Source organism: Colius striatus, chromosome 5 (genome assembly GCF_028858725.1).
Source record: "Colius striatus isolate bColStr4 chromosome 5, bColStr4.1.hap1, whole genome shotgun sequence".
Lineage (NCBI taxonomy): Eukaryota > Metazoa > Chordata > Aves > Coliiformes > Coliidae > Colius > Colius striatus.
This window is the reverse complement of record NC_084763.1, coordinates 14,652,004-14,667,125: the sequence shown is the minus strand read 5'-3', so window position 1 is coordinate 14,667,125 and position 15,122 is coordinate 14,652,004. Positions and strand designations below refer to the sequence as shown.

Here is a 15,122-nt window from a genome sequence, read left to right as displayed (position 1 = left end):
AGTCCTAGTCCGTCACACCTTTTACAGAGGTTATTCCACAGGCTTTAGCACTCTTCTCACCTTTCTCTACATATTTTATGGTTTGTTCTACACTATTTTCTTCAGGCAAATTTCAGGGGTTTTTTTACTACCACTGAGCAGTGACATAGCGTTCTCATGCAATGCTTCATTACTGTTGTATAATGTTCCATCATACTGACCCAAAAGGCAGGCTAATGAAAAACAGTCCATGTACACACATAAACCACCTAACCTTAACCTTTACAAAGCAACAGGAGAAACAGTCATCATCTGTGCCCCATAAGGCTGACTCCAGTCTCTACCATAAAAGGATAGCCAGCATTTAAAACAGAAAAATCCCACCCTTCACAAACATGCTTTAGAGAACTGCTATCTCCACAGCACTCTAATCAGGCTCCTCACTGCTTCTAGATTAAATAAAAGGGAAAAAAAGAGCACACAAAGACAACTTTAAACTGCCTCTAGAACACCATTGCTTCTTACAAAACTGTTTTACCAATAATGCATACCATAGTCTGTACCTTATGCTAAACTACTTAACAGCTTTAGAACCCTTAAACTAAAGACATGGAGAAGTTTTGTCAAAATATACCAGACAGCCATTCCCTATGCAACTGAAGTTAACAACAATACAAACTGCAGTGCTCAAGTTTTTACAGACCATTGCTTTCTTGAATGTTAAGTCAAACCTCAATATTTATATCTTTGCTCACATGAATACATCACATCCACAAATCTGGCACAGATCATGCAACAGCCTTACTCTGAAGAGATGTGGCTTTATGAGAGATTTTTCTGTTAAGTCCTGTGTTTGAAAACACCTGCAGACAAGACAGAGCCTTCTTGTGCATCGCAAATTCAAAGATTTCTTATGGGAAGAGGTAAGGAACATGGAGGTAAAAAACCCCAACAACTTAAATCAATTGCGACAGCTTTTCTTTCTTAAAATCAAGATTCCATTCCTGTCAGAGCAAAAATGCAAGAGCAGCTGTAACAGAACATAACTTGTCTAAATTTAAGTTACTTCAACACTCAGCAGTAAGGAAAGATTTATACTAATTATTTTGTTTACTTGGCAAGTTCTCAACCATCCTTGTACAAACTCACCAAGTGATAAATCTCTAAGTGATAGAATACACAAACACCAACTTGTCAACAAAATCCCAGAAAAATCAGTTCTGCTTAAACCACGGAGAAGTACATCAGACAGTAATCAATAAGAAAAAAGCTTGAAGATAAACTACACTTGAATGTTGCAGTCCCATTAGTTGAAATAAATTTAATGCAGATTCATTAACAGTTTAACATAAAGTTCACACAATAACAGACCAACTAACTTAATTGTGGTTTAAATCACAGAAATGAAGTTTCCCCAGATAAACACAAGGATCTTAGATACACACAAGGTCTGAAGCAAGCATACCAAACTTAAGAACTGTTCAGTGCTAGGAAATGGATGCAAAACTGCCATAGCACAGATACAAACCTTGATCACAAGTTAAATATGCTACCTAAAGGATCACAGCTGCTATATCAATACTTTTCAAATAAGTAGTTTCTTTTCCTTTGTTTCTCTCTAGAATAAGTATAATTTTGAAAACACTTCAGAATCAACTAAAAGTGCAGTTTCACAAGGTATCAACTTTCAAGTTGAAGCCTCTTTGTGACCCCTTCCTTGCAGTTGACTCCTTAGTTTCATCAGTAAAACTTTTGGGCCATCTATAACTGAGATCACCCAAAATTTCCAGATTTAATACATCTGCTACCATCTACTCCAAAACAAGGTTAGTTTTAATGACAGACCCTTTCAGAGATCCAGTTTGCAACATGACCTCTTTGAACATTCTCACCAAATGAAGGAGCTGTAAACCAGAGCATGCAACCAACAATCAAAACTTCAGCCAGCTATAGTTTGCCAGCAAGCCAAGCTATAGCCTGAGGAAAAATGTTTAAGACACAGTTATATTAGGCAGTTATATCACAGCTCATTTTTACTTTTAATTCACATTTTCTCAAGCTCTTTTTAAGTTCATTTTCTAGCTGATGAGCTAACTAACCATTAACAGCATTTAATCCAGGGGGCTAATTAGGGCTTTAAAAACAGTTTAAGTATACCAGACTTCAGCTACACCCCCAATACAATTTTATGTGATGTAGATATTACCACTAAACAGATCCAGAACAGATCTTTCCTTCCATAGAGCCTCATATACCCTATCCCACAAAATACTGCAAATAGCCTCTGTAATGGAGATCTGCAGAAGCTGTTTTGTAATATCACATGCATCCTATTAAGAGGCTTAGCAACAGTACTGTGATTCAATCATCTCTAAAAGATGGATGAATACATCTATAATAGATCTGTTTAGAAAAATAGCATGTTTCAAAGACAGACATTTTTCTTTACACAATCCATCTGGTCACAAAATTTTCACTATATTATACCTTACATGCGGGAGCACCCTAGTTAATCTTAATATGTGCATTAGCTTCTTACTTTAGAAAATTAAGATTCAAGGTCCCATTTCCACAAAATTTTTTAATACTATGAATGAAATCTTCCTTGCACTGTCAGGCTAACAGACATAAAAGCTGAAGTTATCTTCGCTGGGACTTGTCTGTCCATAGACATCTAACCATTCTTGCCTCCCTTCAGGATAAATGGGGATTCAGTCAACACAGATAAGAGTTCATGATACAACAAATCACACTCTAAAGCAGATAGCTAGAAGATCAAATGAATCATTCCTTAAAAGCACACATTTCCCTTTTCTATGACTTTAAGATGAATAGTTCAGTGGATGTACATATTATATACATCCACAAGATAGACTAAGTTTCACCCTATTTTTCCTTTTCCTTTCTTTCATCTCACATAAATAACAGCATCTATGCCAATTATTCATTTACTATATAGTTATATGTTCAGAGTAAGATTTATGTTACTATTCTTCCCAGAAACAGAACTTAACATAACTGATCACAGAAACCCAGAAGCATTTTTTTTTTTTACTCTGAAGGCAATTTGTACAAATCATTAGAATCTGAGCGCAAATTGAAGGAAATACCAACTCAGTATCCAAACTGTACAACTATAATTTTTCACTTTTTTCCAATAGCTCCTTTTTTTTGGCTATCCTACTGTAAGATACCTTTCCAGACTAATCTGCGAACCATTAAAACATCCTATCTTTGTTTCTCTATAAACCACTACTTATGTGTGATTTTACACCTTCACTGCTATGTCAATCTGCTTTCCTCGAGAGGGTTTTTCATCATCTTTCCTTTTATAGGGGAGAGTCAAAACACTAGAAAGTGGTAAAGTGCTGCAACAGTGAAGTGGGAAGAACATACACATTGAATGCACATCAGTCATGCACTGAAAATCAGTCATGACTCTATTTATCCACAGCACTTAAAATTTGTTGGGCCTCAACAATATTCCAATTGGGCCTGCCCAATATTCCTTGAATTATCAAGATTCAACAGGACTCAAGATCCTAGTAACCTGTATTTTCCTTTTGTTTCCACACAAGGGTGTCACACTGTCCTAAGTTTCCACTAGGATAGTTAATTTTCTTCCCAGTGCTTAGTTGCTGGCTGGGGTTAAAATTGCAACATAGTCCAGCAAAGCTCTTCCTCTCCCACCTTCCTCTAACCTAGCCTTCACAAATACCATCCAAAGGTACTTTAGTGATGGCAATCTACATCTGCCCTACAGCCAAACACTTTGTAGATGGAGCATCCTGGGGGGGTTGGGGCAGCTGTGTTACAACTCAGCTCTTATATACACAATGCCATCTAATGCTTTGTTTGCCACTTCGTGTGACAAGCTGACTGGTGACAAACCCCATAAACCCTTCTGCTCCTGCAAAGTTCCACAATAAAACATGATTAGTAGATTTTAAGATGTACATGCACTTTTATTTTCATATATGGCCTCATTGTCATCTCCCACAGCATCAGCACCCATGTCACAGTGCATTACTAAAATGTCAAGATGGATCAGCAAATCTCTCCACTATTAGCATGGCTACACCTAAAATGATGAGGGTTATGGAAGGTTATCAGTAGTTCTATGTTCCAAACACAAAAAGAATGAACCTGCACAATTGAATGCTATTCACTAGTTTTAAATCATGTCCAGAATTTTCCTCAGAGAAGATATGACAGTTGCCAATTGATGAAGTTTTGTCCTTAAACATTTGAGAAGCCTGTAGCAAAATGTTAGTGTTTCACTGATTCAGAGTACTGCAGGCAAAGCTATTGATATGTAGCCTTAAACTCTTAGAATCTAGGAATAAAACCATAACGCTAACAAGAATGCTTCAACTCTAAGGTTTATTATTAGTGAACAGCCATCAGCAGAAATAATTGGTAGGCCAATAAACTTAATAAAGCATCACCCCTTGACCTATAAACAAAAGCTTGGGGATTTAAGAAAAAAGTTACTAAAATTATTTTGTAACAGAAAATTGAGAGCCTGTGTGACCTGAAATCTAAGAGCAACTCTTTGAGGCAGCTTCAATGTATGAGATGTACTAAACTTTAAAAATATGACAAAAAATTCAGCATATATTCAATTAAAGAACACATTTCTTAGGCAAGAAATTCCCAACCTTTCAGGCCCACAGATTGCTGTCTGCCACCCTATTTTCCTGAAGTCACAGTACAGTCACATCAAGCTTGGAAACTACCTTCACAGGAGTTCGCAGAGCTGTAGTAAGTGGTTTGCTGAACACTACTGAAGAGTACACTAAAACTTGAGAACCATGATGCAGAAACCCCACTATATAGTTGACATCTTTGTGAGAATCATCTTCAATACAGACAAATGAAAAAAGACACTAAATATGAAGTTCGTCATGGCCCATCACTTCAAAAGTCAAGAATCCCTTTTTTTTTCCCCCCACAAGTGGGTAAATGAGGAAAACAAAATAGACAACACTGAAGTAGGTATATATTGTAAAGCAATTGTAGTGATAGCAAGATCATGAGTATAGACTAGATAAAGCTACTAGGACAGATGTGCTAGGAGTGGTAAAACTATGATCCATTGACAAACCCATGATTAGTAGTCACTGGCATAGGTTCCAACTGCCTCTAGTTGTGAAATGTATGAAAAGCCCATGATACATTCATAACCACGCTGATCATCTCACAAGACACTTTCCATTTCTAAGAGGCAGTATTACACAAGACAAATGCAGTCTGCCCTATGGATCTAAGAACTCAGCAACAGCTTTACACCATTTAAAGTCCTCACAGCAGCCACAGCTCCAAAAGCAGTTAATTTCATGCTGTCTCAGTTGGCCTCTTGTGTCTGCTCTCAAAGTCCAGTATGTACCTAAACAAAGTATGTACCTTGTTTTAAAGTAATACAAACAGGCACCACCACCCTGTTCACATACCAGATGCTTCAGCAATATACCACTTGAGATATAAAGCTTCTCTTAAAAGTATTATTGCAGAGGAAGAGATGAATACCAGACCTTCCCAAATGGCCATGTCCTCTAAATTACCTTCTGCATAGTAGTATGTAATAACATCTTTTACAAAGGACTTGCTTCAGTGATATCTGCTAGTACGTACTTTCTGTATCTAAATCACTTACAAAACTTTCTTCAGACACCATGATGTCATGATACTAAAAAAATAATTTCAGTTGAAATGATCAGGTTTTGCAGTTCTCACCAAAAGATGAAATTCTCCTCTGAGTATCTCAGAGCCATCCATAAACTTAACCAATCAAGATCTAGTACCAAAGAAGTCTGAGGATCACAGAATCCAACAAGCTTTTCAGTCAACAATCTTATAAGAGAGGTAACTCATGGTAGTTGGACTCCCTAGCCCAAAATTATACTTTTCCCAGCTTGATAAGAAGTATTCAAGCAGCTTTGCAAAGGTGTTAAAATTCATCTCACCACACTTTCCCTCTCCTCCCTCAGTAAGTAGATATGTGAAACTGATGAAGAAATACTTTGGATATTAGAAGTCACATTATTGTGATTCACGATGGCACCGCTATCTTTTAGACAAGATACTTTATTTCCACTAAAACTACTGCAGGATCTTCATAGAAAACAGATAACTTATACTCTATTCCACCAATGTGAATTCTTTTAGAGGAATCACCTCAACTACTCTAAGTTCATGAATTCTCAGAATTGTTTCTCCTCTTAGAAATGTCTGTTTACTAATATTACCACAGAATTTTCTCATGCCAGTCAGTATAGCAAAGACCACTAACAGAAGTTCTAAGCGTTCCACCATTAAACAATGAACACTTCCATTCAGCTTACATTTTAACAAGTTAGCATTGTTGTAACACCCAACATCATCCTTGTTGTGTAAACTCAATCACAAACATTTTTAATCTGTATGAAGGCAGGGAAAGCATAAAATGCTAGCTCAAATAAAAGCATTTAGATGCAAATGTGTATATATATTGTTAGTACCTAGAACCATACAATCTTTAAGGTTCAAAAAGACCCTCAAGATAGTATCCAACCACTACCCCAGCACTGCCAAGTCCACTACTAAACCATGTCCCTCAGCACCACATCTACGTAGCTTTTAAATAGCTCAAGGGACAGTGACTCCACCACCTCCCTGGGCAGCCTGTGCCAGTGCTTGACAACCCTTTTGGTGAAGAAATTTTTCTTAATATCCAAACTAAGCCTCCTCTGGGCTCGACCTATCATTGGTTACTTGGGAGAAAAGACTGACCCTCACCTGACTACAATCTCCTTTCAGGTAGTTGGAGAGCATGAGATCATCTCCCCTCAGCCTCCTCTTCTCCAGGCTGAACAACCTCAGTTCCCTCAAGCGCTTCTTTTAAGACTTCATGCCAACCAGGATGATGAGGTAGACAAAATATCCTACAGGCAGCTAGAAGTCTCACAAACACTAGCCCTTGTTCTTGTGGGGGACTTCAACCTACCAGATGCCTGCTGAAAATACAATATAGCAGAGAGGAAACACGAGGAGATTCCTGGAGTGTGTGGAAGCTAATTTCCTGACAGCTGGAGAGGGAGCAATGAGGGAAGGTGTCCCACTGGACCCATTATTCACACACAGGGAAGGACTGGTGGGTGATATGATGGCTGGAGGCCGTCTTGGGCATAGCTATCACAAAATGATAACGAGTTTCAATTCTTGGAGAACTACGGAGGGGTATGAGCTGAACTGCTACTTTGGACTTCTGAAGGACAGAATGTGGCCTGTTTAGGAGGCTGGCTGCCAGAGTCCCTTGGGAGGCAGCCCTGAAGAGCAAAGGAGTCCAGAAAGGGTGGACGTTCTTCAAGAAGGAAATCTTACTGGCACAGGAGCAGGTCATCCCCAATTGTTTATTACAAGCAATAATAATTTCCATTAAAATTCTTAAAAGCAATCACCAAGCTCAAATGTCAGATAGCTTCCTTTGTCTAGCAATGTATCTGGGAACATAAAACCTGAGTATTCAATTGACTTCAGTTGCCTCTGAGATACTGACATTTTCTTAAGGTTTAAGTAGTTTGCATAGCAGATGGAAATTGACTGCAACCCAGAGTTACTGAGTTTCAATACTTTATCCTCATTTACAGTATCCTAAATTAGTTAAGAACTGGCAGACAGCTGAAATTCAACATGTGTCAACATGAACTAAAATTATAAAAGTTTAGGCTATCATCTCTCAAGTAAAGTTGGTTTAAGTCTGGTCAGTAACTACATAGAAGACTGCTGCAGAAAACACAGAACGATATATGAAGAGTAAAAACACAGCCTGTCAAATCCAGTGCAATAGTCATGCTCCAACACTGCTGCAGAAGATCACTGTACAACTGAGAATTTCAGCTTTTCAGAAAACAAACACGCTCTGTTCTGCATTTCACAAGGGTAAAACCTACACAGTACTTTTTCCTCATTAAGTTCTTAACATTGGTGACTTAATCAACTTACATGTACTAGAACTCTGACAGGGTTATCCTAGAATTGTAAGTGAATATACAGTTTTTCAAATCCTCTTAAGCTCTTACATAATACTGTTATGTGTATTAAAACAACAGCTACTTCACATTATTACAGAAGCTGAGCATTCCTGTTAACTGCTTGAAAACAGTGTGACAATGAAGAAGCATATAACCTCATAGGTTACTAAAGTTAAAAGCTTATGCAATTTAATACCAGTGTATTCATCGTAAACTGCAATTCAGTTCTATATAAAAAAGGCAGTGTCCCTGATCTGAACCACATTTCACTGGTTTCCTGTTTTAAGACATAATTAGAACACGCTATTAAGTAGGAATGGGCAGAAGTTTATCAAGAAGTTTTACAGCTACAGCATTTTCAGAATTTTGAAAGTATATAAAATCCAAGAAAAGTACGTTGTTTTCATGAGACAGATTCTGAGGAAAAAAGCTAGCTGCACCAGGATACTGTGCCCTTGAAAGCAAGACAGGCAACAACACAAGACAAAAGGCACTCGTTTGGCATTACAGTTGCTAGTTGGATAAAAAAAGGCAATGATACCCTGGTGGTGTAGATGGTAAAAGAATTAGTTATAATATCAAAGCCAGGCAGTTAGAGCCTTAGAAGAGACCAGGTTGGTCAGCACAGCACACAAGGAAGATGACAACTGCAAGTACAGGAATATCTGCAGTAGCATCTTAATATGCATACTCTTAACATGCTATTTATTTAAAACTATTGAAAGCAGGCTGTATATCTACAGTACAACCACTCAAAGGGAATATCAGTTCTGATAGCAAGGTGATGCAAGGAACATCAGTAGCCTGTACAGAAATGTCAGTTTCCAAAAGTCAGTACTTTCTTGCTTCTTAATTATGTAAAAAGGAAAAAAAAAAAGTCCATTTTATCACTAATTCCACTTAAGACATCAGCTTCTCTGTTTTTGTTGGAAGCAAACACAAGGATTCCCTTAAAAAAATGATACCTTGACTACCACGTACTGTTCCAGCATTCAGGTTAGCTTCTTTTCCCAATCACTTGGAAAAGCATGTCATCATTCCACCACCTTTTCCTGAATATTCTAAGTGACCAAAAAGTGTGACACAGGGTTACACTTTCTCCCCCTTAAGTTTTATTGTTAAGACTTCAAATCTGGATTTTTTTCATGCACTAGAAGTAAAATGGGCAAATATTAATCTACTATTCAACATGCTCCACAAAGTAAAATCTGATTGCATTGTGTAACATGACAATTACTTCTTGTAAGTTTGTTTCAGATCACTTCTTTCTAAGGATCAGCAACAGTACAAAAACAACTACCATCTGAATTCCTACCTTCTGTGATACAGCTATCAAAAAACTCCCTTCATTCATTAAACCAGTTGCTAATGGTGCCTGCCTTGCAAGATACTTAATCCTAACACAATAAACATTTGCTTGTAAACACTTTTATATAGTTTTCATTTTGCTGAGCTTCAATAAACTGGCCCTTCCCCAGAGCCTGAAGATCTAAATATAACCATAATAAACAACTCCAAAAAGCAGCCTATATGACTAAGTAGTGACTGCACTACAGAGGGCAGGCGTAAGCAGATTTGCATGCAATTCATTCATGCTAGATGGCTGTAAATCATATAATACACTTCAGCTGCTCCAGGAACTGCAATGGTACCATTGAGGAAACCACTTCTTTGCACAGCTACTCTTAATCTTCTGAAAGCAAGATGATCGGTAAGAAACTATCTATGCATAAGCAGAAAGCCAAAGCTTTTTAGCTTTGCATGGGCTATGAAAATATTTCTCCCTTCACAGGTGTTCTAGCATCACTTACCAATAAAAATATCCAATTCGAAAATAGGTCACATTTGTTGCCAACCATCCTCAGGCCAACAAAGCCTTGTTCCCTTGGGGACGTTCTCCAATACTTTATTCAGTCTAGTTATTTTTAAATAAAGCAAACACCAAAACAAACCGCATGTATCTGTCCTTCAGCTATTACCAAGCCTGTACATCAACCACAAACGTCTTTAACTAGTGGAGTACTATCTGGGTGCTGAAACTCACCTCGCAAAAAGCACAAAGACCTCTATCAAGGACTTATCTACTTGCTCTACCCATTTCTACAGTAATCTAAAGGCAGCAAATTCAATGCAGTAAGTGTATCGACAGAAGCAACAGAGGTATTGACAAAGAACAAGGGGTGCCTGTCAGGGACATGGTCCCGCTCCGTGCGGAAAAGACGCCAGCCTGCATTCTGAGCAAACCTGTTGGCTCTGCACCTGGTTCCGAGGGGTAAGATGCACCGTCATTCCCCCGAAACGCTCCCGTGGCCGGCATGGCTCTCGCCTCGCCAGCTTTCTGCGCGCCCCCTGCCCCCCAAAGGACAGAAAATAGGCGGCGGGGAGCCAAACTCGCCGCCACTTCTCCCGTGGTGCCCACACGCTGGTCCGGGGCGGGCGGCGGGGACGCGGGCACCGCCACGCGTGGGGTCAGGCGGCAGTCGCGCGGCGGGGAGCCGGTCACACGCGCGCCTCGCCACACGCGCCGCTGCCGCGGGGACGCGTCGCGCGGGCGCTGCCTGGGGGAGGGCTGGCGTGGGGCACGGCGAGCTCCGCCGCGCCGGGGAGCACGGGAGGCACCCGCCGGCAGTCCACCTCTTCCCTCCCCATAGACCCCTACCCTACAGCTCCGAGCGACACCGACACACCGACCTTCGGCGGCCGGGAAACGTGCCCCCCTCCCGCCGCCTCCTCTTGGGTTGAGGCCGCCATTGGGCCGGACGGGAGGACCTCGGCGAGCGAGGCCGGCTCCAGGAGAAACGGAAAAGCGAAGGGAAGGGAGGAAGGAAACCCACCACACCCCACCGCGCCAGCCCCGTCCTCACCGGCCCAGCCCATACTGAACCCGGCCCAGCCCCGCCGGCAACTTACTGCCTGCAGCAGCGGCGTCTCCTCGGGCCGCCGCGCCCCACGCCGCCCCTTGCATGGGCAGCGCCCGCCGCGACTTGCCCTCGGGGAGCGGCGGCGGGGACGGGGAGCGCGGCGGGCAGGGACGCAAAGAGTCGCGGACCCCCAGCGGGAGGAACCTCGCCTGAGGTCGCGGGAGCTCGGGAGCGGCGGCTGCGGCGCCCGGTGCCCCCTGCCCGGCGGGCCAGCTCTCGCTGCGCCGAGCCCTGCCGCTGTGGCGGCTCCGCGGCGCAACTGACAACAACGGCCGCGGCGACTCGCGGACAGTCGTTGGGGTGGAGGGCGGGGGGGGGGCGGGGGCGAGGCGGGGCAACGGACACCCGCGCGAGCGCGCGAGCCCGCGAGCCGGGCGGCGCTTGCGCGTGCGCGGCGGGGAGGCCGCGCCATTGCCGTCACGGCGGGCCAATGGCGGAAGGGAGAGCGCGCTGGGTGGCGGGCGGGGCCAGGGCAGGAGCAGGGGAGAGGCCGCTCGAGGGGGGCGGGAAGGGGCAGCTGAGGGGACGGGAGGTGAGTGGGCGGCTCTGAGGCTGGAGGGCGTGTTGCCCTTCCTGCCTGCCCTGGGCACCCGCTTACTAAAGGTCGTGGGCAGTTGGCCCTGGAAATGGCAGAAGTAGGAAGGAGGGAGCGAACCAGTGAAGGTCTGAGGAGAGGGCGAAGCCTGCGGGCCCGCTGTTTGGCTGGCGGCCGCTCTGCCACGGGTTCGTCGCCTCTGCCGTTCTGAACGGGATACTGGACTGGAGGGCTCGTTAACGTGGTGAAATGTCCACGCCTGCGATTCCTCGCTCACCCGATCGCAAGGGAAGGGCACAGAAAGAATTAGTGAGCATTATTGAGAGGATAGAGATGGTGTGCCTCGCATCCGGGGCTGCTCACCTTGGTAGCAATGGTGCTCTTGGATTCCCCTGTGGTGAGGGGGACAAGATCAAGACAGATGGTGAAGGTCAGCTGGAAGTAGGGGGTAGCAAAGGAAAAGATGACATTGAGGCTAGCGGAAGAAAGTAGGCCAGGGAATGAACCTGGCATGCTTGAAGGGTAACGGCTGTACGTGTAATGAAGGGGAGGGGAAAACCTTGAACGGTTGTGCTACAGAAGGGTTCGGGCTCCGACCTGCAGTTGCTTGGAGAATTGGAAATAATGCAAGACGTTCCTCTGAAGATCAAGGAAAGAAAACCTTTAAATAGCCAGGGAAAGACTTAAAAGTGGCACTTTGAAAAGTGCCCTTTTTCGCAGATAGAAACAGCCAATCAAGATATTTGGAGAGAGAATACAAGACCTTGTAATACTGAAGCCAAGTTTTAAGAAAATGTTTGATAAATGCTTTGTGGTTTTCCCCATGCTTTGACATAATTTAGATGTCATTCCTTTGTGAATAACTTATATTACACTGTACAGCAGGGGCTGTTGAGTTAACCTGGAATTTCCTAGGTTGAAAGCAATAATTTGTGTGCAAACTAAACTAGAAAATACAGTTCAGGAAATTACTGAAAGAGTGTGATTTCATATTTTAAGATCTCAAAAGAAAGACAGAGATAAACAAACCATCAAGATTTCGGGATATGTTGATTGTGATCATTGCTTCTTAACAAGAATGAGAATTATTTTGTCATCATTTAGACCGGCCCTGATTCTTCACCCTCACATTGGTTTGACATCAACAAAACACAACTGATTGCTGAACTTATAAGACAGAGCTGATGTAAGAGATTGCAATAACCGGCCCATCATCTCTGGCTGCCTGCTCATCACTGATTTCTCAAGCCCGAGTTTGCACCAGTGTGCAGCACGCACCTCTTGGAATTCTGAGCCTACTGCAATCAGTCAATGCCTAATGTTTATTGTTCTGTAAAACTCAAGTCTAGATTCTGTCTCTCACTTTCTGGTTAATAATAGCTACAATTTCCACTTGTTTTTCTGTTTGAGTTTCATTCACGTGTTAGAGAAGGCACATCTTTCAAACACCATAGACATATGAAAGGTGTAATGATGCTTCAGTTCTGTGCTGCTAAAATCTCCCTTTGCAAAATATTTTGACCTAAGGGACTTTTTTATATTTGTTAGAAATCACATCATCTGTTGTACTGCCACACAGGGTATCGTGCTCAGTTGTTCTCAGCCATTCAGTGTGTTTGTGTCTGTGTTTGCTTATGTGGGAGAACAAATGGGGGGAAAAGGATACATTTGCAGAAAAAAAGAGAAGAATATACTCACCTGTGATACTGCTGTTGTGAGGTACTGCGCTTTGGTCACTTGTAGACTACAGCAGTTCTTTTACTCAATATGGTGACTCTTTTTAGATGAATATGCGGGAGACTAAAAGGAAAAAGAGTGTCAAGGATACGTGTAGCATAAGGGGAGATAACAGGGACTAGAAGGAGTCTGGCAGTTGCAGCAGGCTGGAATTCAGTACAGACCGGTTTGCCTTTTTTCAGGCAGTTTTATTACTGCTTATACTGGATCCCACGCTGCTGGGTTGAGACTGCTAACCATTCCCCCGAGAGGCTAATGTAAATCTCCTGTCACATATACAGCCACTTACACTGGGCTTTGTCTTCAGTGGCACATGGCCCTGCTTTGGTTTTGTGAGGTTTTTCACAGTGAAAACTTAATTACTGTGGTAAGCTACGTGCCCATAAAATCAGACAAGTGGCAGGCAGGTTGCTAGGGGAGGTCAGCACTCTGCGGCTGCTGTTGTTTGGCCTCACCTGGCTCACCTCACCATAGAAGTGGCATGTCTTGGCTCCACTCCAGTTTTAAAATGAGATAGCTGATACACGTAAGCTACGCCACAGCAAAACACACCTCATCTGTCACTCATTAGCCTGTATGTGTTTGTCTAGGAAAGGTGACAGCAACAACCTCTTGCATCTATTTGAGAGGCTGCTCGTGGCGTATACACATCCAAATCAGACCAGATGACATTCCTCCTTGCTAAATCCAAGCTTAGCCTGCTGTAGAAAGAAAATGGTAAATAATGTTTGGTTTTGCAGAAGTCTTACTGGCTTACATTAGAAACAACCTTATTTTCTATAAGGTACTAAATGTGTAAGCCATCTGTGAAAAGTGTGGAGTCTATAAGTGCATGTGAAATTGTTAGTCTACAGTCTTTGAGAAGGGCTATGAAATCAGAATCATTATGGTTCACCTGTTTCAAAAATTAGGCTAATACTTAAATTGTTTTGCACCTTTCCAATGAGATGTGTTTGAAATGCAAAGTAGTGAGATTATTTGAATGTTTCAAACTGCTTGAGGCTTAAATAATGACTTTGGACCAACCTTTGTCAGTGTGTCCATTCTCCCTAGTATTCCCAAACGAACTGGCCAAATCTGAATTAAAGGGGTAGCTATCTCCAGAATTACGTGTTTTCACAGTGTCATGAAACTAGGGCTAGTGACTGGAGAGTAACCTTACCTGTACTCCCTGTACAGCAAAAGCTGCAGCGTGAACTCACCCTTTGTTAGTCACAGGAGAATCCACATGGATGAGAGTGGTTTTTTCCCCTAAGGGTAGAAAAAGCTTCAGTCAAAATTCACACTTCATCAGACTCCGGATAATCTGAGCATGAGGCTCAAATCCATAGGCTTCATTACTTCCCTTTCATTATTAAATTATTAACAGTTTCCCTGACAAAGCAGAACAAAGCAGCTGCCTTTGGACAGATACAGAAGAGTACAATTTATACTGAAGCTTATGCAGGACATTCAGATATTACATTTCTTAATAGCCTCAGTGCTTGCATTTGAATGTTCTCTACATTTCTACCATCCGAGTAGCTAACTCAGGTTTTTGGGCTGATGCAGAAGCTGCTGCAGATGTCCACAGGAGTCACATACGGTCTCTCTTCCGAGGTCAAGGTCAGCTAGAGTTAAGATTTGCAAGGGATCTCAAGGGCAACCAGAAGAGCTTCTGATATAATTCCAAGAGCAAAAGACTGAAAAAGGAAAACCTAGGCTTGTTCCTGAATGGGGCAAAGGATCCAGAAACAATAGAAACAAATAAGGCTGTGGCACCCAGGGCCATCTTTGCCTCAGATCTACCAGCAGGATCAGCTCTCTGTGCTTAGGATTCAAGGAGGAGAACTACCAGCAGTGGGTGAGAAGTCAAGGAGTATGTGGGAGAACTCAACCCATAACATGCATGGAATCAACTGAGCTGTACCCGAGGGTGCTGTGACAGCTTGCTGGTGT

The 15,122-nt window shown here is 42.5% G+C and overlaps 2 protein-coding genes across 3 annotated transcripts in view; both read right to left on the bottom strand.

Moving 5' to 3' along the window:
- Window positions 1-11,204, bottom strand: part of SNRK (SNF related kinase) — a 40,466-nt gene extending 29,262 nt beyond the window's left edge. The window contains exon 1 of one of the 2 annotated variants that reach the window (XM_061996244.1): window positions 10,902-11,204. The gene's annotated coding sequence lies outside the window, so the exon portion shown is untranslated. Of the gene's footprint in view, window positions 1-10,682; window positions 10,782-10,901 lie in introns of those variants that run through there. The other variant, XM_061996245.1, reaches the window with a different exon arrangement.
- On the bottom strand, window positions 10,852-11,960 carry LOC133625508 (uncharacterized). The gene is made up of 2 exons (XM_061996914.1): window positions 11,811-11,960; window positions 10,852-11,532 (listed from the first exon to the last, which is right to left on the bottom strand). Exons 1-2 carry the CDS (start codon window positions 11,958-11,960, stop codon window positions 10,852-10,854), a joined length of 831 nt encoding a protein of 276 aa, XP_061852898.1.
- Between the last annotated feature and the right edge of the window lie 3,162 nt (window positions 11,961-15,122).